Source organism: Trichomonascus vanleenenianus (assembly GCF_965637985.1).
Source record: "Trichomonascus vanleenenianus strain CLIB 3782 genome assembly, contig: TRVA0_007S, whole genome shotgun sequence".
NCBI classification, from domain to species: domain Eukaryota; kingdom Fungi; phylum Ascomycota; class Dipodascomycetes; order Dipodascales; family Trichomonascaceae; genus Blastobotrys; species Blastobotrys vanleenenianus.
In genome coordinates, this window is record NW_027481880.1 from 338,399 (window position 1) to 364,825 (window position 26,427).

General features: G+C 49.5%; 15 protein-coding genes across 15 annotated transcripts; 10 read left to right on the forward strand and 5 right to left on the reverse strand.

Annotated features, from left to right (window-relative positions):
- Positions 1-25: 25 nt before the first annotated feature.
- Positions 26-2,032, reverse strand: NRD1 (Nrd1 complex RNA-binding subunit; the record flags this gene model as incomplete). Its single annotated transcript, XM_076683314.1, has 2 exons — positions 26-1,612; positions 1,664-2,032. 2 exons carry the CDS (start codon positions 2,030-2,032, stop codon positions 26-28), a joined length of 1,956 nt encoding a protein of 651 aa, XP_076542558.1.
- An 877-nt stretch (positions 2,033-2,909) lies between these two features.
- Positions 2,910-4,013, forward strand: TRVA0_007S03356 (uncharacterized protein; the record flags this gene model as incomplete). Its single annotated transcript, XM_076683315.1, has 1 exon — positions 2,910-4,013. One exon carries the CDS (start codon positions 2,910-2,912, stop codon positions 4,011-4,013), a length of 1,104 nt encoding a protein of 367 aa, XP_076542559.1.
- Positions 4,014-4,485: 472 nt separating this feature from the next.
- On the forward strand, positions 4,486-5,880 carry GDA1 (guanosine-diphosphatase; the record flags this gene model as incomplete). Its single annotated transcript, XM_076683316.1, has 1 exon — positions 4,486-5,880. One exon carries the CDS (start codon positions 4,486-4,488, stop codon positions 5,878-5,880), a length of 1,395 nt encoding a protein of 464 aa, XP_076542560.1.
- Positions 5,881-6,782: 902 nt separating this feature from the next.
- Positions 6,783-8,333, forward strand: ARX1 (putative hydrolase; the record flags this gene model as incomplete). The annotated part of the gene is made up of 1 exon (XM_076683317.1): positions 6,783-8,333. The coding sequence occupies one exon, from the start codon at positions 6,783-6,785 to the stop codon at positions 8,331-8,333; it is 1,551 nt and encodes a 516-aa protein (XP_076542561.1).
- Positions 8,334-8,459: 126 nt separating this feature from the next.
- INH1 (F(1)-ATPase inhibitor IF(1), mitochondrial) lies at positions 8,460-8,868 on the reverse strand (the record flags this gene model as incomplete). Its single annotated transcript, XM_076683318.1, has 3 exons — positions 8,460-8,484; positions 8,544-8,683; positions 8,740-8,868. 3 exons carry the CDS (start codon positions 8,866-8,868, stop codon positions 8,460-8,462), a joined length of 294 nt encoding a protein of 97 aa, XP_076542562.1.
- Positions 8,869-9,862: 994 nt separating this feature from the next.
- On the forward strand, positions 9,863-10,393 carry DTD1 (D-tyrosyl-tRNA(Tyr) deacylase; the record flags this gene model as incomplete). The annotated part of the gene is made up of 2 exons (XM_076683319.1): positions 9,863-9,927; positions 10,000-10,393. The coding sequence occupies 2 exons, from the start codon at positions 9,863-9,865 to the stop codon at positions 10,391-10,393; spliced, it is 459 nt and encodes a 152-aa protein (XP_076542563.1).
- Positions 10,394-10,597: 204 nt separating this feature from the next.
- On the reverse strand, positions 10,598-12,013 carry TRVA0_007S03466 (transcription activator GCR1-like domain-containing protein; the record flags this gene model as incomplete). Its single annotated transcript, XM_076683320.1, has 1 exon — positions 10,598-12,013. The coding sequence occupies one exon, from the start codon at positions 12,011-12,013 to the stop codon at positions 10,598-10,600; it is 1,416 nt and encodes a 471-aa protein (XP_076542564.1).
- A 1,848-nt stretch (positions 12,014-13,861) lies between these two features.
- Positions 13,862-14,686, forward strand: TRVA0_007S03488 (SCA7 domain-containing protein; the record flags this gene model as incomplete). The annotated part of the gene is made up of 1 exon (XM_076683321.1): positions 13,862-14,686. The coding sequence occupies one exon, from the start codon at positions 13,862-13,864 to the stop codon at positions 14,684-14,686; it is 825 nt and encodes a 274-aa protein (XP_076542565.1).
- Positions 14,687-14,992: 306 nt separating this feature from the next.
- On the forward strand, positions 14,993-16,397 carry BMH1 (protein Bmh1p; the record flags this gene model as incomplete). The annotated part of the gene is made up of 2 exons (XM_076683322.1): positions 14,993-15,076; positions 15,547-16,397. The coding sequence occupies exon 2, from the start codon at positions 15,570-15,572 to the stop codon at positions 16,395-16,397; it is 828 nt and encodes a 275-aa protein (XP_076542566.1). The 5' UTR covers positions 14,993-15,076; positions 15,547-15,569.
- Positions 16,398-17,356: 959 nt separating this feature from the next.
- Positions 17,357-17,929, forward strand: TVP15 (Tvp15p; the record flags this gene model as incomplete). Its single annotated transcript, XM_076683323.1, has 4 exons — positions 17,357-17,448; positions 17,510-17,516; positions 17,572-17,692; positions 17,748-17,929. The coding sequence occupies 4 exons, from the start codon at positions 17,357-17,359 to the stop codon at positions 17,927-17,929; spliced, it is 402 nt and encodes a 133-aa protein (XP_076542567.1).
- Positions 17,930-18,627: 698 nt separating this feature from the next.
- Positions 18,628-19,614, forward strand: TRVA0_007S03554 (WD40 repeat domain-containing protein; the record flags this gene model as incomplete). The annotated part of the gene is made up of 1 exon (XM_076683324.1): positions 18,628-19,614. The coding sequence occupies one exon, from the start codon at positions 18,628-18,630 to the stop codon at positions 19,612-19,614; it is 987 nt and encodes a 328-aa protein (XP_076542568.1).
- Positions 19,615-19,742: 128 nt separating this feature from the next.
- Positions 19,743-21,227, reverse strand: TRVA0_007S03576 (uncharacterized protein; the record flags this gene model as incomplete). The annotated part of the gene is made up of 1 exon (XM_076683325.1): positions 19,743-21,227. One exon carries the CDS (start codon positions 21,225-21,227, stop codon positions 19,743-19,745), a length of 1,485 nt encoding a protein of 494 aa, XP_076542569.1.
- A 259-nt stretch (positions 21,228-21,486) lies between these two features.
- TRVA0_007S03598 (J domain-containing protein) lies at positions 21,487-22,509 on the forward strand (the record flags this gene model as incomplete). The annotated part of the gene is made up of 1 exon (XM_076683326.1): positions 21,487-22,509. One exon carries the CDS (start codon positions 21,487-21,489, stop codon positions 22,507-22,509), a length of 1,023 nt encoding a protein of 340 aa, XP_076542570.1.
- A 391-nt stretch (positions 22,510-22,900) lies between these two features.
- EFM3 (protein-lysine N-methyltransferase) lies at positions 22,901-23,788 on the reverse strand (the record flags this gene model as incomplete). Its single annotated transcript, XM_076683327.1, has 1 exon — positions 22,901-23,788. The coding sequence occupies one exon, from the start codon at positions 23,786-23,788 to the stop codon at positions 22,901-22,903; it is 888 nt and encodes a 295-aa protein (XP_076542571.1).
- Positions 23,789-24,960: 1,172 nt separating this feature from the next.
- OLE1 (stearoyl-CoA 9-desaturase) lies at positions 24,961-26,412 on the forward strand (the record flags this gene model as incomplete). Its single annotated transcript, XM_076683328.1, has 1 exon — positions 24,961-26,412. One exon carries the CDS (start codon positions 24,961-24,963, stop codon positions 26,410-26,412), a length of 1,452 nt encoding a protein of 483 aa, XP_076542572.1.
- Positions 26,413-26,427: the final 15 nt, after the last annotated feature.

The window sequence follows — 26,427 nt, forward strand, 5'->3', positions numbered from 1 at the left end:
CAATTCAATATTATACAAGTCATTATCACTGTGGAGGTTGCTGATTCTGTTGCTGCTGGTGTTGCTGAAGGAAAGCAGCCATCTGTGGAGGGAATGGGAAGTTCGGCATTTGTCCACTCTGGTTAGGGGGAGGGGGGAAGCTAGGCATCTGGCCCGCACCGCTATTCTGCTGGAAGTTGGGCATGAAGTTACCATTGTCGTGCTGTGGTGGCGGTGACTGCGATGGCTGGTGCTGCGTTTTGTTGCTAATACCGCTAATCAGACTAGCAAGCTCAGGAGGAATGGAGCTTGGAGCGTTGGAGTTCTTTCGGTAGTCAGAAGAATGGCTGTTGTACCGATGGCGCTCACGCTCACCACCGCTGTGGTGGCTGTCCCCTCTCGAGGAACGAGGGCCATTCCTGGAGCTATTGGTTGGCATTCGTCGACTAATAGCCTTGGAGGAAACGCCAGAGCCAATCTCAATATCCGGCTCTTCAATCACAATACCAGGTACAAGCGGCCGTCCGCCGGTGCCGCCGTACTCGGCACTCACGATCCATCGTCTGTCAGCATCAGTCAGTCTAGCAATTGGAATTATGCTAACACCGGTCTGGTAATCACTACAGTCTCGAGGGCCAAAGCCAACACCCCATCGGGCCCGCAAGGTCAGCGAGCCATTTCTGCTCATCTCCTCAAACCTTTCTTTGGCATACTCAGCGTCCTTACGAGTGAACACCTTTACAAACGCATGCTTCTTTTCCTTGTGGAATACCATGCTCTGGACCCTCGCGAAGGGTTTGAATACGTTGGCAAGCTCCTCTTCAGTCATGAATGGAGGAACGCCGCCAATAAAGAGCGTTCTGCTTAGCACCCGGACCGTGCCAGGTGGAAGGGAATTGTCATAGCTAACATTTCTCTCTCCGTACTGGCCTTCTTGTAGCGGCGGGCTCATCATGCTGTTAGTTGGAGGAGAGTCATATCTTCGCCGAGGAGGGCTTCTCGAACGGTCCCTGGCAGAGCCCCGGCGGCCACCTGGAGAATAGCTTGGGCGTCTCCCAGGGGACTGTGATCGTCGTCTCTCGCCTCCTCTGTAGTCTCCCCCACGATGGTCTCTTCCTCGTGGATCAATCGGTGGCGGTGGTGGTGCCGCCTGGCCGCCGAGATTCCATGGCTGGCCCGTTACAGCAGCCGCAGAAGTTGGAGCTCCCTGGTTCTGGTTCATTGAGCTCAGATACTGCATGATATTTGGTGCGTTAGTGTTGCTGCTGCTGCCATTCGGACCACTATTAGAAGGGAATGGCGGCTGAGGGAGCTGGGCACCACCCAGTGCTAGCGACGGTGGAGGAGGAGGAGTACTGGATTGACCATCGGCAGGCTTCTGTTTAGCAATGCTGGCCAGCGCCTGTAGGATCGATGCAGTGTCTGGGACAGCAGCAGCTCCACTGCCAGCACTCTTGTTATTCTTAGCTTCCTCCTTGGCAGCCTCAAACGCCTCAATGGCATGACTAGGGGGTTCTCCGGAAGGAGTAGTAGACTTCTCAGGCTGGAAGTACTTCTCACGAACTGCCTCAAGCTTGGCATGGTCAAAAGTCTCCGCTCTTTCCCAGATGTCAACGAGCTTCCTAATTTTCTCCTGTAGCAGCTTGTTAGTACAATTCGAATCTTCCAAAAACTGACCACTTACCTTCTGTTCAGCTGGAATTGGATTGGCAAAGATGTCGGCCATCAACGTCTCGAATAGCTCTGAGACTCTGTACACAGCAGCCGCAGCAGTGCCTTCTGGCGCATCCGGCCCGATTTCCTGCCCGGCCTTTTTGGCTTCATCCTGGTACCCTCGCACGACCGCATCCACGGCGTAAATAGCACCGAGCTTATGGGACGCAGGGGTCTTCTTGAAGTGCGTGTACAGCTTCTGAATGAGCACCGACTCCGACTGGACGTTCCGCATGGCAATCTCCGTGAGCTTCCTGATTTTGGAACCCGACACGCCTGGCGGTTTAACGTTCAACAACGCCTGCAGCGACGCCACGAACTCATCAATTGGATTCGACATTTTGAAAAATGTAGTACTATGATTAAAGAACGAATACTAGGCCTTCAAAAATGGGGAAAAAAATACACCTTTTCCCTTTTCTTTACGCGATTTACAGCTTACGATCGAGAGCCTCTCTTCTGTCCCCTTACAAAAATACGATGACTGGCCACACACTGGGGAACGGAACTGTCGGTATTTTCTATCTCTTTTCAATTAAAAGACAGGTAAGTATAAAAAAATTTCAAAAAAAAACTCTGGATGCTATCGGAATATACGAGGATGTATCCTGTATTAGTACCTAATCGTAACTAGACGGTTCAGGTACGTCTTTACTATCGACTGTTTTCCTCGTCGGGTGTCGCTGGGGGGAAGTGGTTGTCTTTTTTAGATGCGGGAAAAATTTGTAGTGGCAAGATTGCCCCCCCTCGTTGCCGGACTGGAATATTTATCGTGCTGAGTATTACTGCGAGTAAATCTGTTTAGTTTAGAACGCGAATAGTTAGAATTGGCGAAGATGATACTAATTGAATGAGTATTGGCATATATATGTCATGTATACTATTACCGGTGAGGGCTTGAGAGCCCTAAATACTCCAACGGGTGTCGTGGTCGGGGTCCAGCCCCTCCATTCCCCCATGACTCTGCTTTGCGAAAAAAAGGGAAGGATAGATAATCTGACTCCAGCCAATGCAATTGATACTATAACAACAAAATAACAATCTCAGGGGTAGCCCATCGAATGTACCAAGTTCCTGGCGTAAAACACCAAGGAGTAAGGTCTCAAATGTGTATACTTCAGTCCGGCCAGTGTAAATATGAGAATGGAACCTGCGACGCGGGATACGGTAATCATGTAATTAAAAGTTAAATATACACGCGTCTCGAGAGTTGAGCAATGAATGGGGGCCGTTCTGTGATAAATGGCGGTGGTCCACGGGTCAAGCAGACCTACCGAAGGGCCCACAGCCAGCCCTACAAAGACACCGAGGAGGAAAGACGCCGCAAGGCCGCAGAAGAAGAAAATGAGCGAGAGCTTCAACGCCGTAAAAAAGAGGAAGAGAGAAAGTCCAAAACGAAGAAGTTTCGCGACAAGCTAGCCTCTGAACAATCCGCCTTGGATCATTTTAGAGAGCAGTCCAACCAGCTGCTAGAAGAGCATGGGGATGAGGACTTTGATGCCATGCTGGAGCAAATAGACGAGGATGCCAGATCAAAACGCAAGTCCAAAGAGGAGATAATAAAGGAAGGAAGGAAACAGGGGTACCCGGAAAAGCTCAACGAGCGGCTGATTGTAGAGGTTTCCAAGTCAATTGTCCCCGAGATCAAGCATATCTTGCTGCGGAAAGAGAAACATGTGTTCCGTGATTCGGCACAAAAGCTTTCGCAGTCTTCAAAACGGCCGAGACTGGTCATGGCAGACTTGGAGTTCCCTCCATTGGGCTACTATGGGCAGGCAGGATTTGCGCTGATATTGGACACACTACCAAGCTCCGTTGACACAATGGTTGACAAAATTAGAATGTCAGAGAAGTGGCTTGGCAAATTTGCAACGAGTTTTCTCGTCCTCAGACTCGTCATATACCCGGAGATCATGGCAAGAGTAATTCGCCGGGAGAACAAATGCAGCTATAACAGGGCATTAGAGATCCTCCGAGAGTCGGATCCCTATGGCATGGCATACTTTGGGGATGGCCAGTCCCGCAACTCGACTGTACACCTTTCTAGCGACGACGAATTAGGCGATGAAGGGGACTTTTCCATTGAGGAACCTGGTACAAGATCAAAAGATAATGATAAAAGCATTGTGACAACAGTTGTCGACGATGACGACGATGACGATGATGAAATACCGGCTAGTTACATCCCGGAGATGGTCTCGTCTCCAGAGCACAGTGACGATGAAATTGAGCGGCTATCGCCAGCCTCCTTGTCCGCCAAGGAGGAGCCGGCCGAAGAGCCGCGATCCAGTACTTATTACTTCTCTGATGATGATCTTTAGCATGCAGTTTTGTTTTCTGTGCCATATGACTATTTTCTTTTGCATTGTAATTCTTACATCTATCGACTATCCGTTCTCACAGATTGATTTCAGTCTATATTATAGGAAAGTAGAGCTATATGCATGTTGTATTCCTACGAAGAGGTCTTGACTTTATGATCGCAACAATCGGAAATAGATTAATAACGGAACTTCCAAACCGGGGGAAAACACCCCTGCTACATGGAAACCCATGGTAACTCCCTTCTCCCTAGGAATTGAACCCTGCCATTGGACAAGCGAAGTACAAAACCAATCAATCCACCCGGCGAGGGAGGTACCTCCTGATCGGCATGACGAACTACTCAAATTAGCCGCGCACGGCTGTACCATTCGCCATAATTACATGCAAGCACTCTTAGGAAAAATAGACTCATAAAATGGTTGACCTGGCCAGAGGAGAAATTACTGTGGGTCCTCATAGAAGACGCTGATGGCGGGCATTGTACGGTTACTGTGCTTTGTAGTCATAGTGGTAGCGGCCCTGTGGGCGGTCATCACTAGGAATGAGGAGGACACCAAAGATGTAAGGTACGTTCTCGTCATAGATGCCGGGTCCGCTGGGTCTCGAGTCCACATATACGAGTTCAGCCACGAATCCGATAACCCAGAGCTCGTCTCGGAGACTTTTGACTATGTAATTCCGGGGCTCTCGAGCTATGCCGAGTCGCCTCAGGAGGCCGCTAGGAGCTTGGACCCGCTGATCGAGACCGCCATAAAAGCGGTGCCTGAGCAATACCATAGCTCCACGCCAATTGCGGTTCAAGCAACCGCTGGGCTTAGGCTGCTTAAAGATAGCCAGGGCAGCCGGATCATGGAAGCAGTGTACTCAAGACTCCGAAAATCGAGCCCGTTCGTCGTCGACGGCGACATGGTCGGCATTCTCGACGGCAAGCACGAAGGTGTTTATGCGTGGACAACTGTCAATTATCTGCTGGGCAACCTCAATCAAAATATTGCATCTACAGGAGGCAGGACGGCTGCCGTGTTTGACCTGGGCGGAGCCTCCACACAGATTGTGTTTGAGCCGAACCTCGCGGTGTATCCTGAAAGCGTGGCCAGGAGAGCGTTGGGCCAGGCAGACCACATGTACCAATTTCGGTTTGGCAACCAGACTCATGTGCTCTACCAGCACTCGCATCTTGGGTACGGGCTCATGGAGGCACGGAAGAACATTCATCGCATAATCACCGAGGAGGCAATTAGCAGAGACAAGCTCACTAGCGAGATGCACGTGCACCAGGGCCAGGTACTGCTGAATCCATGTGTATCAGTCGGTCTAAATCGGACTGTTGAGGTGGATATATCTGATGCATTGGACATTGAGCATCTCATACGCCTATCAATGATGGGTCCTGACAGGGCCCAACCCAGCGAGTGCATTGAATACGCCAAAAAATCACTCAACTTGGACAAGGAGTGTCATGATGGATTCTGTGGGTTCAATGGAGTGTACCAGCCTTCACTATCGGAAACTTTCTCTAACGAGGACATATACATCGTGTCATACTTCTACGACCGGATCTCGCCCTTGAACATGGCCCAGTCGTTTCCTCTGGTCGAGCTCCAGCTACTGACGGAAAAGGTGTGCAAAGGAGCAGACTATTGGCAGGAGTTCGACGATGATACGGTGTTTGAACTTGTTGACAGGCCCGAATGGTGTCTTGACCTTGCATACATGTTCTCCATGCTCCATTACGGGTACGGAATCCCTCTCTATCGTCATGTCACCATCGCCAAACAAGTAGATGGATATGGTCTTTCGTGGGCTCTCGGGCTTGCGTTGCAAATGCTCCAGCAGCCCGTGCAAACCGTGGAGTATGATTAAATGAATCATTTTGTTGGCCACGAATTAAGGCCCTCCAACATTTCCATAGCATAGAATACTTTAGTCAGGCTGTGGATCGCCTCCCCTTCCTCGGCCGATCCTAGACAAGCACGTTCGTATGCCTGTTGTATCTCGTTAATTGTCCTTTTAATCTGGACCTTGGCTCGGACGCCGTAGTTAGGAATCATAACGACGGCACTATCATCATCGTCGAGTAATAATTCGCGCACCTTGCTATCTATAAAAAGTTGTCGAATGTAATCCTTTCGGTAGTCCTTGATCGACTCAATTCGTTCTGGCGAAAACCCTATTGCGCTGTAAGACGGCATACACCGGTTCTTCCACAGCATTTGATCTCTCGACACTTCGTACAGGCGCCTACTGGCTAGCGAAACATTGTTGAGTATATCTTCAGACGACAGGTGCGATATGACATCTATCAATATCTCACTAGGCAAATCCTCCAGCAGCATCCCGAGTGACTTTCTCCACACATATATCGCTTCTCTCCTACCGCGGTGGTACTAGAACGGTCGACTTTTAGTACTGTACCGGCTAAGTCCAAAATTCGTCTCACAATTACAGGCACTTGTCTCAGATTATGTAACTGATAATGTAATCGGCTCTCCTACGTTCATTCTGCAATTGAGGCTTAAATTATATTATTACGCAGCGAATTTTTTCTCGTGTATGCTAATTAGTCCTAGCCGTGTAAGAAAGACGGGCGTGGCAGGTCGGGGAGATTGAGCCGCATATCTGTGCGGCGTATTTTAGAAGTCACGTGCCTCATGTCTCAGATCGCCGCGCGTTTTGACAAAAATTGATAAATTTTTTTGAGCGGCTCATCAAGCTCCCCTGCTTATCACTAACGGATTAGACTCACAAATAAAAAAAAAACTGTCATGAGCGGCATGGAACTAGAGCTGAGTGCCGAGCAGAAGGTTCTGCTTAATGATAAGAACAGACTGACCGAGTCTGTCCTTGAACAGTACCGATTGGCGGGCCAGATCGCCCAGACAGCGCTGTTACTGGTGTCGACGCTGGTTTCTACCAACAATGACGAGAGATCGATTGGCGAAATATGCCGAATCGGTGACAAGTTCCTGCTGAGAGCGACTTCGACGGCTTTCAAGAAGCAGGTTGAGGAGAAGGGTATTGCCTTGCCAGTGCAGATCGAGCGAGCCAACTTTGCGAGCAACGTTGCGCCAGAGGAGGATGATACGTTCCAGGGTGGCTATCTTAAGGTCGGCGACATTGTCAAGATCAGCTTGGGTGTCCATATTAACGGTTACACTGCCCAGGCTTCACATACCGTCGTAATTAGAGACACTGAGCAGGACCAGAACCCGGCCGAGGAGATCTTCCCGCTGCAGGGGACTGATGCTGATGCAGTTTGTGCAGCATATATTGCTACTGAGGCGGTTATCTCTCTGCTGAGTGTTGTTCTGAGTCCAGACGTGCCAATTGCGGCTGCTGGGGGTCAGATCACCGGCCAGAAGATCCGGGCGCTGGTTGAAAAGATTGCATCTATTTTCCGAGTCAAGGTTGCCCCAGGGAGCAGAGTGCGACGGGTGCGACGGTTCTTGGCGGGCCAGTCGCATGTTGTGAACGAGAATGACTTCAAGGGTTATGTGTGGGATGAACAGAAGGAAGAGGCTCGAGAGCTGTCCCGAATCCAGGGAGCCGTTGTACAATCCGAGGAGAACTCGCTGTCGACGGACTTCCAGGACGATTTCGCCGTGGAGGCGGGCGAGGCGTGGCTTGTGGACATTCGAATGGCCGCTACTGACGGCAAGCGAGGCATCATCCGAAGCAAGGACTTCATTGGTCCAAACGACGTTATTGCTGCCCCGACCATCTACTCGCGAGACTACTCCATCACTTATGGCCTCAAGGTGAACGCTGCGCGAAACCTGCTGTCCAAGTCTGCTGCCTTGACTTCGGTGTACCCATTCAAGCTGTCCTACATTGCTGAGGACAAGTCTGAGTTCAACACTGCCAAGCTGGGTCTTTCTGAGATTGTCCAGCACCACATCTTCGTCCCGCATGAGATCAAGACCGCCCAGTTCATCCCGCTGGATGTTTTTGCCAAGGGCACTCCGTCCAACAAGGAGATTAAGAAAAATGCATCCCCAGTCAACATTGCTCGAGAAATGACTACCATTGTTCTTATTCCGGCCTCACAGTCGGCCAATGGCTCCTCCGAGGTCATGCGACTGACGGGCGGCTCCAAGTCTGCCCCACCACCATGGGTCCACTCTAAGTACGAGATCACCGATCCAACCATCAACGAGCTGCTCAACTTCCGACGAAACAAGAAGATGCACGGTATTAACTTCCTGGAGGTGCAGCCAAGCAAGATCAACTTTGACGAGGTTGTCAAGCAGGCCGAGTCCCAGTCTGTCCAGCCGGAGCAGATGGCCATTGATAACGACTACCAGATGGACGCGTAGATGCATTAGATGTATGGTTTAAAAAGGGAGATAAAGATAGATAGAGACGCTTTTGTTAATGATTCTCAATTAATGATATTTCAGTTACATTACAAACTTATAAGCTCAGGCGAGTCGCTATACGTCTTAATTGCCGTTCTTGAGTTGGTCACTAGAAGCATCACCAGTTAGCTAACCATCAAAAACCCCCCTAACAGCGTGTGTACTTACATCTCCTTATTCAACTTCTCAATGTTGTCGTCAGACTTCTGTCGCTCCTCCTTGGCCTTCTGCAATTCCTCTCGCAGGGCCTTGAGCTTCTCAGCCTCATGCTGTCGGACATAGTAGTCCTCCTGGGCTCGCTCTCGTTTCTACCAACATGTTAACTCCCTCTTTCTCTTGTCTTAATTCCCGGGCAAAAACTTACGTTGAACGCATCAGAACCGCCTTGTTCTGGTCGTGGGGCGCCAGTGGCACCCTCAGTATAAGCTCGCACAGCACCCATGTTGAATGCTGGCTTGGAAAGAATAGCTCGTCGTGCAATGCTGGAGATCATTGTTTAAATAGTCTTGTGCTTTCAAGTGTAGTAGTAGCAGTGAGTGGGCAAGCGTGTGTTTTATACAGTGGAGAGGAACAACGGCTTCTGATAGGCTGGTCGGAACTCCGCTGGTGAGGCTCAATGAGGTGTCTATGATCTATGGGAATGAAGAGAATTATGAGATGGAGCGATATCTGGGGGGAGCTTTATATCCACTCGTTTTGGCCAGAATATTGTTGCCACTCTCTCCGCGCTTTTTCATGCATACCGCCTGCAGGCATTGACAAAGACTCGCTTCTTGCATAGCCATATGTCGGCCGACTGCAATAACCGTGTCATGGCTACATCACCGTCCTCAGCCGGCTGCGACCAGTGCATGCCTCCCCGGGGTGCATGCCAAAATCGTAAGGTATATACATGTGGTGCAGAGATTTTTTTCTAGGGCTCTACGTGTTGAAGCAGCTGCCTTTCCGCATTTTGCGACTTGTTCACTACACTAGTCGGCCGATATAGACAGTTGGTTAATTAGATACGTTATTTCATTGGATTATACGATTCGCGAATGCACGCGCAGGTATTACGCGGGGCATAGTGGCATTATTCTAAAGAATGCAGTCCAATCAGTTCAACTTAGCTTTCTATATGGCCTCAATTCTTTTCAATTATTAAGTTTTTTTAAAGATGCTGCTATACTTCCCTTCATATTGATAGCAAAGGTTTACTAGTGGTCGGTCACTAGCCGTGGGTAGGTATTTTGCCTGTAGTTATTTACCATATGCAGGCTAAATTCGCTGTGCCGTCGGTTCCACTCCAATCAGGCCGTCTCAATTGCGCTAAATGCTATTTGAGTGTAGCTCATAATCAATTGATTTCCACGGTCATATTCAGTTTTTTAAATAACAATCTTAGCCAGCGTCACGTGATTATACCCCTGATTTGAAAAATTACTCATTTACAGTCTTGATCTGTATATCTTCTATCAACGCACACGCACTGATTTGCGAAAGGAAAGATGAGGGCCGTCATTCAAAGAGTGAAAAGTGCTTCTGTTACTGTGGATTCACAAGTCGTATCATCGTATGTAGTTTTTGTTGCTTAACACTCTGAATGAAGACAAATGTTTGCTAACTTCTCTTTTACTTATTATAGAATAGGTAGAGGGCTTTTAGTGCTAGTTGGTGTCGGACATGAAGATACCGAAGCAGATATTGAGAAATTCGCCAACAAAGTGACCAAGCTAAGGCTATGGCCAAACGAAGACGGGAGCCAGCAATGGAGAAGAAGCGTCATGGATGTTGACGGCGATATCATTTGCGTTTCGCAGTTCACTCTCTTTGCAAAAGTGAAAAAGGGCACCAAGCCTGATTTCCATAGCGCTGCTAAGGGCCAGGAAGCTCAGGCTATCTACGATAAGGTGCTGGCTCGAATTGGGGAGCTTACCGGTAAGAAGATTGGCGATGGTGTGTTCGGAGCCATGATGGATGTTGCATTGGTGAATGATGGACCAGTAACGATCGAATACGATACTAAACACGAAAGATAAAACTTTGCAGTTCGTGTGTATATATATATAGAATTAGCACTGCCATTTGAAGTAGTACCCGGCACATGGACAACTCAGTAGGTCATATTATTGACAATAACAACTTATAAAGAGTTCTATAAAAGCGTCCTGCAATGTAACTGCCTCGGGAATCAGTGGATTGCTTTCGCCGGAGGCCCCTTCGGTCAATCTGGGGATAGAGAGTCAACGAACCTTGTGTATCGTCCGCATGCACCCGAATAATAATTCAAGTAAATGCCCTCCATTCGTACGCTTCTTGAAATCTTGGATCATTCCTGATAGTTCGTTCAATCCAACTCCATTCCCAATCGTTCTTTTAGTACACTCCACAACAAATTCAATATCACTACCACCCTGTTTAACAACCCAAACAATCTCATCCATGATAACCTTGCGCTGGTAGAACCACTGCGCATCAGCAGCTTTTTCCCGCCATGCCGATCCGTACTCCGCTTCCATCTGAATGACTGAAGGCTTTCCATTAATTCCATGAAACCACTCAATGCATGCCAGTTTGAGGTTGGCGGTGTATCTTTTGTCCATCTTAAATGTACGTGAAGGGTCCGCATGCCGTCTGCTCAGTTTGAACTGATTATCGACCAATTGATTTGGCTGCGATAACAATAGTGATGATGATGATGATGGTGCTGCTGCTGCTTCTGGTGTTGTTGGTGCTGCTCCTGTTGGTGCCTCTGCTGTTGGTGCCTCTGCTGTTGGTGCTTCTGCTGGTGGTGCTGGTGCTGGTGGTACTGCTGCTGCTGCTGTTGGTGCTGCTGCTGTTGGTGTTGCTGCTACACCCCATCCGCTCAGATTGACCTGATTATCTGCCAATTGGTTTGGCTGCGATAACAATTGTGATGATGATGGTAGTGCTAGAGCTGCTAATGTCTGTCGTTGCAATTGCGGTGTGATTTGTGGATGGTAGTTATTCAGCTGCTGCTGTAGCTGCTGCTGGTATTCGTACCCACCGAGTGGATGACTACCAGTACCATTGTGGGCCTGTCCTTCCACCTTGGCAGTCCGTTCTTCCAACTTTCTAATATCTTGTTGAAGCTCAATGTGCCTGAATGATTGTTCCGCTGCGAGTGTATTGATTGATGCTAAGATTTTCTCAATACACATTTCAGAAAATGCGGGCTCTACTTTTCTGCTTTGACCCACACCATCATCCGCAGTGCTGTTATCAGCAGCTACATTGAACTCCTCCTCTTCTTGTTGTTGCTGCCCTTCCTCTTCTCCTGCTTCTGTTTCTGATTCTTCAATTGCTTCTTCTGCTTCTACTAAGGGAATTACCCCTGCAGTCTGAGCAATTCGGCTCCGCTTGCGCTGCGGCTGTAGATTCTCGGACATAGCCTGTCCTTGGTGTACTCGCTTCCGGCCATTGCGTTTCGTACTGCTACTATTGTCAATATTATATCCGACTCCGGTATAACTACCGGTAATAGCTGATTTTCTAGGCCTTTTTAGACCTTTTTTAGCATGAGACTGCGGCAGAAGAGTTCGCGACTTTCGAAGCCGTCCTGAACCCGTTTTAACAACGGGCTGCTGTTGCTGCTGCCGCTTCATGGGTTCATGGGTGTGGCCGCTTTTCGAGGACATCCTGGGCCCCTTTTAGGCACTGGATCCTGCGACTTGGGTGTAACTACTTTTCCCTACTACTTGCAGCAACAGGTGATTTTAAACCACTCTGACACCGAAGTACCGAGAGGAGGAAAGTTCTTCCATGCTGGAACATGCTGAAACCCCATTGGAGCACTACTGTAACTCTGCACAGCTCTTGCATTGTTTGATTGCGTAGCAGCCATTATCGACTTCTTCACCGCAGCTGCAGTGGAACGCCATGAGTAGAATCTTCCCCTTCTTCATACGAAACTTAGCACACGTAGCATAGAGCTGGATAGATTTGCTAAAATGTCAGGAAAAGTGCCATATAAATTAGGTTTTCGTCATCAGAAGACCGATCGCACTGACAATAGCTATCCTCTCTATAGGTCCATTACGGCATGGAGGACATAGAAAGAAAACGTACCTTCTTGCATGTTAACCTACCATTTTTTTTTTCGAGTTTGTCTTAATCTGGATTTATGGTCAAATAAAATTTTGGAAGATGAAAGTCGTTGTAATGCAACGGTAGCTTATCCTAGTAAGTGATTTGGCTCACATTCATGTGAGATAAGTGCTACAACTTGACGAAGTGCTCTGGAATGGCGAAGTTTTATAGCGCTGACACAATTTTTTTTCTTGTCAACAATTTTAATTGTAGTGATATGAAAATATCTTGGCAAATCTACTCTAGGGTAACGCATTAGCACTCAAGGCACCCAAAAAAATTCAATTACCGAGTAGGCACAGCCATTGACGTTTCAAACCTCGGACAGGTTGTTGGTTTTCGAAGTTTATTGCTGGGCTCAAATTTATACCTGGTAATATCGTGTTAATTCAGTGTATATCTAAAATTATTATTATCGGTATGTACCCATTTCACTGAGACTTCTCATAATATAAAAAAATACTGTCTTGATGCCCAATCAAATCAAACAAGGCCAAGTGAAAAGTAATTGGATATTACCAGTATTAGAGTATTCTGAATTGAACTGTCCAGCATTCTAATGGTCTTCACGGTGCTTTCATTGGATAGGCAAATTTTAATTGCGATGTCATAGCACGGGCGCAGAATTACTGGATCGCCAATGCCATTATAATGTGCTACGAGCAACTTGGCGCTCCTTCTACTTGCATCACGGCAAAAGGCATTATAGAAATCTAAACGACTGTAGGTAGTTTTTTAAGGGTTCCAAGGTGGTACATCCAGTAACTTTGTCTACGAGCTTCAATGAGAGCTAATGATATTACCAGAAAAGGGTCTAGTTCAATTAGTTACTCCAGGCACTAAATGTAAACCCAATTGCAAATGTACTCCGCGCAGCGGAGCCCCAGGGGGGTCTGGGGGGACTGGTCCCCCCAGGTACTACCAGGTAAGCGTGTGCCATCAACAATCATGACCCCAGAAGTTATGGTGATGTGGGGCGCGCCGCATTCCCAACCATAATAGAAGCCACGAGATAGGGAGTAAAGGGGGGCGCCGCCCTCAACTTGATAATTAAGAAAAACACGAGCTGTGATCATATCAAACGATACAATATTTATCGCGCGATAAGGGTCCAGGCGTGTGCACAGGGTGTCATATACGGAGCACCCCATTGAATAGGACGCCGATAGACGCGGTCAGGCACACTAGGGAGTTTCTATCCAACACGAGAGAGGCATTGTCTTTATTTTTGTTCCTCTCAGAGAGGAAATCACTAGTATACACGCCACATGAGGACGGGGCCAGTTATATAGAGAGGAGATAGTTGGAAAAATTACGTGAAGGAGAGATTGATGAGATAACGAGGCCGCTATTAATCAACTAGCGAAATCCAAAAAAAAAGCTCATACTGATTAGTGATGCCAAAGCTAGTCAGCCAGCCAGCATCAGCATCAGCATCGTCGACAGATGTGTCGACGACACCTACAAAGAGAGGACGTAAAAGAAAAAACCCCGATGGGCCCCCAGCGCCCGTAGGCCGACCGCGGAAAAAGGCACTACCCGGCACGCCCAAGCCGTCTAGCGCTGGGGTGAAGAAAGAGAAGAAGCCCAAGAAGCCCAAGGCACCTCCCAAGCCACGCGATAAGGGCCCAGTAGACGTGGAAAAGCAGTGCGGCGTGCCATTGCCCAATGGAGCCCTGTGCGCCCGGTCATTGACCTGTAAGACACACTCCATGGGTGCGAAGCGAGCAGTACCAGGGCGTAGCCAGCCCTACGACGTGCTTCTCCAGGCATACCAGAAGCGCAACCAGCTCAAAATGGCTCAATTGTCGACAAGGCAACAGCAGTCGCTCGACAATCAGCTAGGCGAGAACGAGAAACCACTGACCGAAGACGAAGAGTTCGACCAGGTCATGCAGGGGGTTATCAGATCGATCCCCACGCCGCTGGAACGACGGGTCATCATCCCGACGCGGCTCAAGACAAGCTTCTTCCGCGAACGCGAGATGCTCATCAGCGCGCTCAACAAGATCCCGCCGCTGCCCACACCACCGGCCAACTCTACTGTCACTACGGGAGCGAGCATAATGGCTGCGACAGGAGCGGTGTTGGGGCGCACCCTGGTTTTCGACGCTGCAACGGGAGGCCAGATGATTCGACCCCCGCGTGTCTTTCACAGGCAGCCGCAGACACAATCACCACAACAGGCTCCCCAGGCTCCCCCTCCGCCGCAGCCGCAGTAAAAAAAAAAATAGCCTCCTTTGCTTTGCATTTTTTCGCCCTTTGGTGGCAAATAAGGGGGACCAGACCAATCGCACCAATTGAGGCTACGAATCGCTCTCTCCCCCTGCCCTCCCTCCCGTACGGGATCGATCGAGTGAACCCCTGAATAGGGCAAGCCCGGCAGGACGGGGGTGGCGCGCCGCGCGCGCGTTAAGTTTGCTACTGTTAAGTTAAGTAATGCTCTATAGCGCAAAAGCGGAGACGTGTGGCGAAGTGTGACAACAACAAAACAACCGCAGCAGGGACACCTTGTTTTCCCTTTCCTCCCACCCACCGAAATCCACCACCTCACTTTCATTTGTGTTTGCGGTCTAGCAAAGTCCGAATAGTTTTATTTTTTGACGCGAAGTGTAAGTAGCTGGGGACCCCCCGAATAGTAGGAATTGAGGGTGCAATTGGGTCGGTGTGTGTGTGTGTTTTTTGTTGGAGCACCATGTGTGCGCGTAGAGGAGAATAGTTACGGGGTAGCGGGTTTTCCTTTGAGGGGCGTTTTATCTAAAGCCAGGAAGGAAATTATTTTGAAAAGTTGCGTGTATGAGCTGATTGAACTTTGGCATTGTGTTAGAGTTCTTTTTGGCGCGTCGTTTGGGCCTCGGAATGGCTCTACAAGGCTACTTTGCTCAAGTATGCAGCCTGAGGGGGGATGGTGGCCTTGTGAAGACAAATCAACTGCAAATGTCTAAATGGGCGAAACAGGCCTGTGACGCGACAAATAATTAAAATGGAGACCGGCGCGTGATTATTAGCCCAGCCCCAGTGATTACCCGTGCGAACACACCAATTGCACCCGGGAAGAATTACCGAAGAGCTAACCGAGTAGGATTTCACAACACAGGAATTAACATGTCCACTTCTACCACTAGTCGTGAAGACTCTGTCTATCTTGCCAAGCTCGCCGAGCAGGCTGAGCGATACGAGGAGATGGTCGAGAGCATGAAGGCTGTCACTGCTCTCGGCGAGGAACTCACTGTCGAGGAGCGAAACCTCTTGTCTGTCGCTTACAAGAACGTCATTGGCGCTCGAAGAGCGTCGTGGCGAATTGTGTCTTCCATTGAACAGAAGGAGGAGAGCAAAGGCAACGACGTCCAGGTGGGTCTCATCAAGGAGTACCGAAAGAAGATCGAGACGGAGCTCCAGAAGATCTGCGAGGACATTCTCGAGGTTCTCTCCAAGCACCTCATTCCAACCGCGCAGTCTGGCGAGTCCAAGGTCTTCTACTACAAGATGAAGGGCGATTACCACCGATACCTGGCCGAGTTCGCCACGGACTCGCAGCGACAGGAGGCCGCCGACGCTTCGCTCGAGGCTTACAAGGCTGCTTCGGAGATTGCCAACGTGGAGCTGCCGCCAACTCACCCAATCCGACTCGGGTTGGCGCTCAACTTCTCCGTCTTCTACTACGAGATCCTCAACTCGCCAGACCACGCGTGCCACCTTGCCAAGCTCGCCTTTGACGACGCTATTGCCGAGCTCGACTCGCTGTCAGAAGAGAGCTACAAGGACTCGACACTCATCATGCAGCTCCTCAAGGACAACCTTACCTTGTGGACTGGCGACATGGCCGAGGCCGTGCCAGAGGACAGCGCTGCTGATTCTAACGCTGCTTCTGCTGGTGCTGCCGCCGGTGAGGGCGACGGTGCTGCCGAGTCGGCTGAGAAGAAGGATGAATAGACGCAATTGCCCCATTGCTGAATATCGTTTTATTTTTAACTTGTTACTACTTGGTGTGTCTGCTTTGAAAATTGTCTCTTTTCATTTATATACTTCTGCACTACTCGTAGTTTATACATATGATATGGCTATACCTCCCTGCTCAACTGATTACCACCATGGTCCAACTATTTTAGACCAATTGCATCGTCACGCGAAATTCTGGTTACGGCTCTGCAAAAGGTTTTCGAGGGCCAGCCCTCGAGCTCCCGTAGCTGGGGGCTCTGCCCCCAAACCCCCCGTTACGGAGCCCTCCCAACAGATTCATTACAGTTTGCAACAGCGTAACAAAGCTTTGTTACAGTCCCTCAGGCACGCCAGCGAGGCTTGTAACCCTTCGCGGAGATCAATTGAACTCTGTAGGAATTCTCCGCGTAGCGGAGCCACAGGGGGGTTTGGGGGGACCAGTCCCCCCATTCCTGGGGGATGGAGCGTATTCGAGGGCCAGCCCTCGAGCTCCCGTAGTTGGGGGCTCTGCCCCCAAACCCCCTGTTAAACAACCAGACCTCTGCGTTCGCAAATCTACTACAAATAAATCTGTTGATATCAATGAAGCTAAAAGCCTAAATGTAATTATCCCAATTTTTAACACCTGGGTTTGTTCAGTTTCTAGTTACTTAAGCTAACCGAAGAAATAATGTGAATATTTAAGAAATGCTGTAGCTGTTTGATGCGGAGGTCTGGGGGCAGAGCCCCAGTGTATTCAATTCGGGTTGTACCCATTGTGGATGAATCGGCTACGGCAGTATGGATAGTACTGGGGGGGGGGGGGGGGGGGGCGGGATCGACCAGCCACTTCGCGCGGCCCGTTATCATCAACATATGACGTCCGTGCACCTCACCCCAAAACCTCCTATTCAGATACGGACCGCAGGGTAACAAAAACTGGAGAAATGAATGCTTTAGACCACCTTTCCGGCATGGATTTCAGCAATGTGTTCCGCATTGTCAACCTCGCTGTTGGCGCGCTCTCAGTTCTGGGTGGCATCTCTCAGTTCTTCCCAGTCTCCTTGTAAGTTGTGTGTGACGGCGATAAGGATGGATAAAAGGCTAACTGAGGGTTAATATTTTAGTCAATCGGTAAGATTATAACGGGTTTAGCGAATTGAGTACTGACCGTTGGGAAATTTGATAGACGATTATTGCGATCTATGTGATTTTGTTCGGCCTGGGCATTGTGGCCATGGAGTTTAGAGTTCCTACCATTGCGTCAAGATACGCCTCCTTCTTGTTCTCATTTATTGGAAGAGGATTGTGTATGTTTATTTGGGTATGCAATGAGTGGCTTTTCGTGCTAACTTTGTATTACAGTCTATGTGTTCATTGGAACTATTATCCTGCACGATCACGTGCTTCGAATCATCGCTGGTTCGATTATCGGAGTCATTGGTGTTCTCTATATCGTTCTTGAGTTCATTCCATCGGTTGAGCCGCCAGAGAACATGCGACTGGGCGGTTTGGACGAGTACGAGAATGCCACCGAGACTGTTTAACCAAAACCGAGTTACTATAGCCTTCCATAGTGCGATATTATATATTATTAACTATTCCCGCTATCGAAGTGTAGAACAGCCAATTAATTAGAAATCGTTGAGAATTAATTGAGAACTCTGCGAAGCAGAGCTACGGGGGTTTGGGGGCTGGCCCCCATGTCAATTGAAGCAAAGGAGTGTAACGCTCCTTCAATCTCTCCTGGGGTCTGTGCTAGGAAATGCGAGCTTATTGAGAACTATTACCTAATTGAGAAGTTTGTTCAATTGGACCTATGGACATAACTGATGAATAGTCATTGAACACAGACAATGGTCAGTTACTAAAAGCCCAGAATTACTAATTCACTTTATGCAAACTACAAAATAATCATGTATCCACTGATATGTGGAATGAATTATCAGGCGGTTAGCTTTATTACGTCTATGTGCCTGGGATACCGTGTAGTATCCTAAGCGAAATCAATGGATATTTTGGTAATTGCTATTATAGAACTGCCACCCATCTTAATTTGACCATCACTTTATCTCGAAAATGCGAGTAATTCCACTTTTTTTTCCGTCATTTTACCGGATAATACGAACTGTTATGTCGCATTCGCATCGTTTTTGGCGACAATCATATGCGGCTGTGCAAAGATCAAAATTTGGGAAAATGTCGCCGACATCGAACGACGACAATCTTCTCAATAAGCCCTTCAATGTCGGTCGTTAAGCGCGTGAAGACGGATGGCCCAGCAGCAGGCCAACTGGCCAAGCTGAATGGAGGAGCTTCTGCCGTAAACTCGGCTGTCCAGCTGAGCGGCCACCACGGCGAAGTGTTGGCCGTATCATTTGATCCCCAGGGCGAGATCCTGGCCTCCGGAGGAGCAGACAAGTCCATCTACCTCTGGAACGGGACATCAAACTTTGCAAACATTGATATACTCAACGGCCATAAAGGAGCGGTCTTGGATCTGGTTTGGTCAAGAGACAGCCGCGGGCTCTATTCGTGCTCCAGCGACCACACGGTTGCTACCTGGGACACAGAAACAAGCCGCAGAACGAGAAAGCACGTGGGACACGAAGCAATTGTCAATTCCATTGATACAGTCAAGCGGGGCACCGAATTGATCGTATCTGGCAGCGATGATGGGTCCATTGGTATTTGGGACCCGCGGGAAAAAGAAGCGGTTGACTGTATAGAAACACAGTATCCCATCCTGGCAGTTGCGGCGAGTCATAACGGGTCTGTCTACTTCTCAAGTGGCATTGACTCGGCTATATATGCGTGGGACGCGCGGAAAACGGGGGAGGCTTTGTACAAGCTTCCTGGCCATAATACCGAAACTGTCACGTCGCTGCAGGTATCTCCGGATGGCACTAAGCTGCTTTCATTTGGCATGGACAATTGGGTTAGACTGTGGGATGTCCAGCCGTTTGCGTCGGGTTCGCGAGCTCTAACGCAGTTCGACGGTGCTCGACACGGATTAGACCAGAATCTGCTCAAGGCTCGTTGGACACCACGTGGCGACCGTATCGCTGCTGGAAGCAGTGAAGACAACACAGTTATCGTATGGGATGCTTATAGTCGCCAAATTTTGCATAAACTTGCTGGACACCGCGGTTCTCCTAACGCTATTGCACTCACCGATAGTCTTATTGCATCTGGCTCTTCCGACAAAACCATCATTGTTGGGCCACACTAACCTTCTAATTACACGATACTCCGCTATGGACTTCTCCGGGAAGGACTTGTACCACTTTTCCTAATGACGTAAATGACGATTATTTATATGCCAAATGTGTATAGTTAAGACCAAAAAAAAAGATATTACTACTTCTTGCGCCTTAATCGCTGTGCATAATCAACGAGACTTTCAATAACACCTTCGAATGCTTCTTTATCTTTTGATGCGGCCTCGGTCTGGTCTGTCCACTGCGTCAATAACATTTCGGCCGCTTGAAGAGCGTCCTTTAGCTTGGCCATGTGCTCACCGAGCTCCTCTTCGTCCATGTTATCCAGAGCCTCTTTAGACACCTGCGCCACTTGGTACCAATTAGCCAGAGAAACCTCCGTTTCCTGCGACAGAGCCTCAGCCGCAGACCTTCGCTGGTCCTGGCGGGCTGCTGAAGTCGTTGAACCAGCCGACTGAGCCGCCTCCGGGCTCTTGGCCTTGTCACCCTCGTTCAATGGCTTGGCCATGGGCAGGATCAGCCGTTTAGTATTCTTTTTGGGCAGAATCTCGTCCAGGTCCAATGGTACTCCCAGCGAAATGAGCAGCAGACGCCGAATCGCGCTTCGTTTCCAGTCTAGCGGGTGTATATGCGGGGAAATCACGGCCAGTTGATCCCATAGCGACGCGCTGCGCTCTGAGAAATATGCTTTGGGGCTTGGTGGGCCGGACGGGGTGTTGGAATTGTCCGAGAGTGCTTCCAGGTCGTCTGTGATGTTTGTTCGGAGAATCTCAAGCACAGACGCTTGGAGGTTGGCAGAGTTGGAAAAGTCTGTTTCGTTCAATGCTTTTACCGGCACTGCCGTGCTTGGTTCAGTAATGGGCTGCTCGAATTCTTCGAATTCCTCTGCTTGTTCAAATTCAGCGTCGTCAAAGTCGCCAAAGTCGTCATCATCAAACTCTTCGTTTTTATCTCCAAATTCTCCAAATTCATCTTCGTCATTTGCGAAGGCTTCATTGTCACTTTCATCAGTTATGTCATTCTCTTGCTGGTCATTTTCGTCGTATTCCAATTCGCTTTGTTCATCTTTCGATTCATTAGTAGCTAGGTCCCCTTTCGGTTCAGGTTGGTCTGTCAGTTCAGGTTGGTCTTTCAGTTCAGGTTGGTCTTGCAGTTCAGGTTGATCTTTCAATTCAGGTTGGTCTTTCAATTCAGGCTGATCTTTCAGTTCAGGTTGATCTTTCAATTCAGGTTGATCTTTCAATTCAAGTTGATCCTCTTTCGATTCAGGTTGATCTTCATTCAATTCAACTTGATCCTCCTTCAATTCAAGTCGCTCCTCATTCAGCTCGACAGGTTGGTTCTCTTCTAATGTCGTATCTTTTAATTCGTTACTGGCTTGGTCGTCTTTCGATTTATCGCTTGTTTGATCGTCTTTCAATTCCTCACTGACTTCATCTTTCTCTAGTGGTATGTTCTCCTCTGATAGCACTTCACATTCCTCTGGTGACTCTTGTTCTGTCGCTTCTGTACCCGAGCTGTCATTTTCGCTCTTGTCTATGCTTGTCGCTTCTGGGGTTACCTTTTCTTCAATCGTCAAGGCCTCAACCCCAGCCTCTACACCCTCAGCCATCGCCGATGTCATCCGTTGTCCTTTAATGATTTAGCCGTAAAACTACAGGGAAATATCTATCCGTGCCAAGGGATAATGACTGGTGCAATCTCCACTATACCCTGGTCGTATGTGAGGTACCAAAGGGGGATAATATCGATGGGTTGTCCACGCGTCATCAACCGACGGGATCTGACACACCGCTATCATCGGAGCCCATATACCACGCCTCTCACGATCGGGTTTCTAGAGGTCATTCCTGAGGGTGAATACACCAAGTCCAGGAAAAAGGATGGATTTCTTAATTTGGATTTTTTTCCCGCTAATTGTGAGCACCATCCAATCGGGCATATACTCATTGGTGTACTCGAATCAGCGTCCGGCCCCAGCGAAGAACTCGCCTAAATACATTGTCCACAATCGAACTATCCATGTGCTTCTGATTGTTGGCTACTTGTGCTACTGCACATACAAGTCGTACAGTCGCATTGTCACCCCCAAGACGGAGGCCGAGGCGACATTCTACGAGCTGTTTGAGATTGCCCCGGATGCGCCACTCAAGGCAGTCAAGAAGGCATTCAGGAAGATGTCCCTCATATACCACCCAGATAAGGTTGGTAAGGAGGGAGCGAAGCGGTGGATGGGCTATAAGAATGTCTACGATGTTCTGCAAAGTCCTACTCTGCGCTACGGGTACGACCGGTTTGGCACTGCAATCTTTCAATTGGCGGCCCCAGCCACTAAAGATGGCGGCGTTTCAGAGGCGGTGGTGACAATGCGCCAAGTTATTCAGGGCGGGCTGCTGGACCGAATCACTAGTTTCTACGGCCCTGCTCTAATCGGCACGTTTATCCTTTACATGATCAATTTAGGGGCTACTGGGACTTACTGGCGTATTTACATGCTGGCTGCTGGGTTCACCATTGAGGCTCTTGTGGCGACCCACGCTTCTGTTAGACTCGTTCCATTTCTAGACTTGCTTCCGTTCCAGGAGACCCAGCTCATGCGTGATTTTATATGGACAATTGGCACGGGGCTCACCCAGCTAGGGCCCGTTGCCTCGGCGCTCGCAGAGCCAGCGGAGCTGGCAGGGGACGTGCTTATTAGGGAGCTCGAAGTGCTCCACAAGTATGCTGCACTCATTGCGAGCAACAGCAAGCTGGCCATACGTCTGGCGAGCGAGCCGTACCTGATGCCTAACAAGCGTGTATCGCCTCGCGTGCAGAATGTTTGTCAGAAGTACGCTGTGGAGGCTGCTATGCAGGCGGACCCCGTAGTCCAGCAAGCTTTCCGCGAGGAGAAGAAGAAAGAATAGTTAATCTTCTGAAAAGAGCGAATTTCCTCTATTTCCGAACGATTTAACCGAATAGGGAGCAATCATCTACATGGTTTTTGCGATTAGACAATTAGCTGAGGGCTCCACAAGCTTTCCGAACGGACAATTCGGTTTTATTTATACAAGGGCTACCAAAGTAGCTACAAACAAATATCCAATTGCCTTGATATTTCATGCGAAAGATCGGACAACGTTACACCACTCTGGATACTATTTAATACCCCCCTCCGCGAAGCGGAGCCCCAGGGGGGTTTGGGGGGACTGGTCCCCCCATGAACACTCCATAGCTTCAATTGACTTGGGGGCCAGCCCCCAAACCCCCGTAGCTCCGCTTCGCGGAGGAATATGGACAATGTGCATGCCGAGGATGCTAGCACTTAAGGGTGAGCTTGAAGATGATGATATCGGGAGAATTCGGCGGGATAAAAAATAGGGTGTCGAACGGCGAGGAATACGAGGCCACTTCAGTGAGTACAATGTTGTTTGTAACACACGTGTGGCGGAAAACATCAAAAGTCTGCATGGAGCGCATTGTCGCCGAGAGCAGGGCGAATTTCGTCTCCTTGAGGAGCAGGAAATCCTTCAAGCAGCGGGCCAACTCGGGGATGAGCTCGTCATCGTAGGTAACGTCGGCACACGCCACAATGGTCGACGCGCCGCAGGGGACAAAATCTCGCGGACTGTCCTCGCCCCACCAAAGTTTATCCGGGCGGATGGCGGTAGGGTCGAGGTGATTTAGATCAATGTTTTGCTGGAGCTGCGCAACGACCATGCCATCCCCATCGGTTAGAATAGTCATGCCACCGGACGCCACCCCCAACTGGTGCGCAGCAATACCGACCAGGCCAGTGCCGGCACCCAACTCTACAAATCGGTCAGCGGTCAATTCGCGCTTGTGCTTGACAATGTAGTCGGTCAGCGCCAGCGCGGCCTCCCACGTTCGGTGACCCGTCGACCCCTGCTGGGCAATGACCGAGGGCTCCTCGTATAATTTGATTTGGAGGTTGTCGGTTTCTGCGTCGAGGAAGTACGATACGTGATTTCTTTCGGCGCCAGCCATACCGCCGGATCCCACAAGGCATTCGCCGAACCGCTCGAGCAGCGTCTCGTCTAGCTCGTGGTGGGCCTTTTCCAGCCACCGGATGAACTGTCTTAGCACGGTTTCTTTATAATCTCCGCGGCCGTAGGTGTCGAGCAATTGGACGAACTCCTCTTGGCGGTCTTTGTAGGACTGAAACCAGTAGCCCTGGAGGTACATTGGGTGCACCTGTTGGGCAAACAGCCTCCCAAGCTTCATTATGGATTTGAGGGGACTTGAATAACCCCTTGAATAGGTCCGCTATGTGAGAATGTATGTTCCGGGAGAGCTTTGCTCATCGCACGGCTATCACCCTCCCCCTTACTAGCTCAATTGAGCTATGGTATAATGCTGGAATATTGTGATTTAAGCAAGGGGGTTAATTTGTATATACAGTAGCTACTCGATATATGATGGTCAAAAGAAACAGCCAATAAATATCGTATAATACTTTAGGGATACGTACCGGGTACTAATGAGTCTCGATCGGCGACACCAGTGAGCTGGGAAGCCGTGAGACGTAGTGATCCAGCCTTATCAATTGAATTCCCCTTCTCCTTTATATGGCAGTGTACGGTTATCAATGTGATAGTTGTACAATAATACACATCTATTACATCATAGTACACCACATTACATCGTAGTACATCAATTGATTCAATTACACTACTGCACGGTATGGATACAAACTCATTGTCGACAATATTAAAAAAAGTAGCAATGCTGTTAATTTAACAGTGCTGAAAAATATTTTTCCGTGACAAAATATACCACCAGGGCATTCTCGGGTGAGCGGCCGTTGGGATGACGATCCCCTAACCCACTTGTTGGGGGACTATCAGTCAGAAAGGAGTAGGAAATCGGCGAGGCTGACGGTCTCAACAAGTGTGAGGATGGGCTTATCAGATTTTTTTTTCGTTGGCACGGCTGACACGGCAATAAACCCCGAGGAGGCTTTTCGGCTCGAGATCCGAAGGCCAAAAAAAGGGCCAAAAAATGGAAAATCAAGGTCAATTCGTCGTCAAAAGAGTACCCCAGTCCAGGCTAGGAGACCCAGATGGTTGGATGCATATACCGATGTAGGCTAAGCAGGATGGATGCCGTGTCCGCGGAGGGAGATTAAACCGGTGAACTTTAACCATATAGAGAGGCGGCTTGAGACACACATCTGAGATACTGTACATGCCGGAAAGATTTTTCCCCCAATAGATTTTTTTACCGCCTGATCTCTTCTTGGGGGTTGATTACATTTATAAAGCAGCCACTGGCCAACCTGCCTTTTTCACACCACTACATCCTTTATCTCTCTCTCTTTTCACCACCTTTTTCTCTCTCTACAGTACTGAGAAATCATGGCCGGAGAACTGGAACAGGTCAGCATCGACGAGGTGGCCGCCATTGCGTCCGGTGCCGAGAAGTACGTCGATATTAACCGACGCAAGGGCAAGCTCGAGACCAAGTGCGAGACTGATGAGAAGACCAAGGTGCACATCTCGAACCAGCCACTCACATGGTCCAACTGGCACAAGAAGGTCAACTGGCTGAACACCACACTCATTTTCATCATTCCAGTGGTTGGTCTGCTCTATGCACCATTCGTTAAGCTGCAATGGAAGACCTTCGTGTGGGCTGTTGGCTACTACTTCCTCACTGGTCTCGGTATTACTGCCGGATACCACCGAATGTGGTCCCACCGAGCCTACACGGGCTCGCTACCACTGAAAATCTTCCTGTGTTTGTGCGGCTCTGGAGCCGCAGAGGGCTCAATCAAGTGGTGGTCTAACGGCCACCGAACCCACCACCGGTACACTGACACTGATAAGGACCCTTACAATGCCAAGCGGGGCTTCTTCTACTCGCACATGGGGTGGATGATGTTCAAGCAGGACCCGAAGCTCAAGGCGCGAACCGACATCTCGGACCTCATTGCCGACCCGCTGGTGCGATTCCAGCACAAGCACTACATCTGGTTCCTTATCGCCATGGGCTACGTGTTCCCAACCGTTGTGGCCGGCTACTTCTGGGGCGACTGGATGGGCGGTTATGTCTACGCTGGTATCCTTCGACTCGGCTTTGTCCACCAGTCTACGTTCTGCGTCAACTCGCTGGCCCATTGGATTGGTGAGCAGCCGTTCGACGACCGACGAACTCCACGAGACCACGTCCTGACGGCTCTGTGCACCCTCGGTGAGGGCTACCACAACTTCCACCACGAGTTCCCATCCGACTACCGAAACGCGCTCAAGTGGTACCAGTACGACCCTACCAAGATCTTCATCTGGTGCTCCAAGCAGCTCGGTCTCGCCTACAACCTGCAGACCTTCTCGCAGAACGCCATTGAGCAGGGTCTCGTGCAGCAGAAGCAGAAGAAGCTCGACCGATGGCGAGCGCGACTCAACTGGGGCACTCCAATCGAGCAGCTGCCAGTCATTGAGTTTGACGACTTCAAGGACCAGTCCAAGACCCGGTCTCTTACCCTCATTTCTGGTATCGTCCACGATATCACCGACTTCATTGAGCACCACCCGGGTGGCAAGGCTCTCATCTCTTCTGCTGTCGGCAGGGACGCCACTGCCGTGTTCAACGGTGGTGTCTACCTTCATTCCAATGCTGCCCACAACCTGCTTGCGACTATGCGAGTGGCGGTCATTCGAGGCGGCTGCGAGGTCGAGGTCTGGAAGAGGGCCCAGTCCGAAAAGACCGACGTCAACCCAGTCGCCGACTCCTCTGGCGACCGAATTCTTCGAGCCGGCGAACAGGCCACTCGTGTGCACGAGACTGGCATGACTGGCCGAGCCGCATAAAAGCCCTCTCCCCTT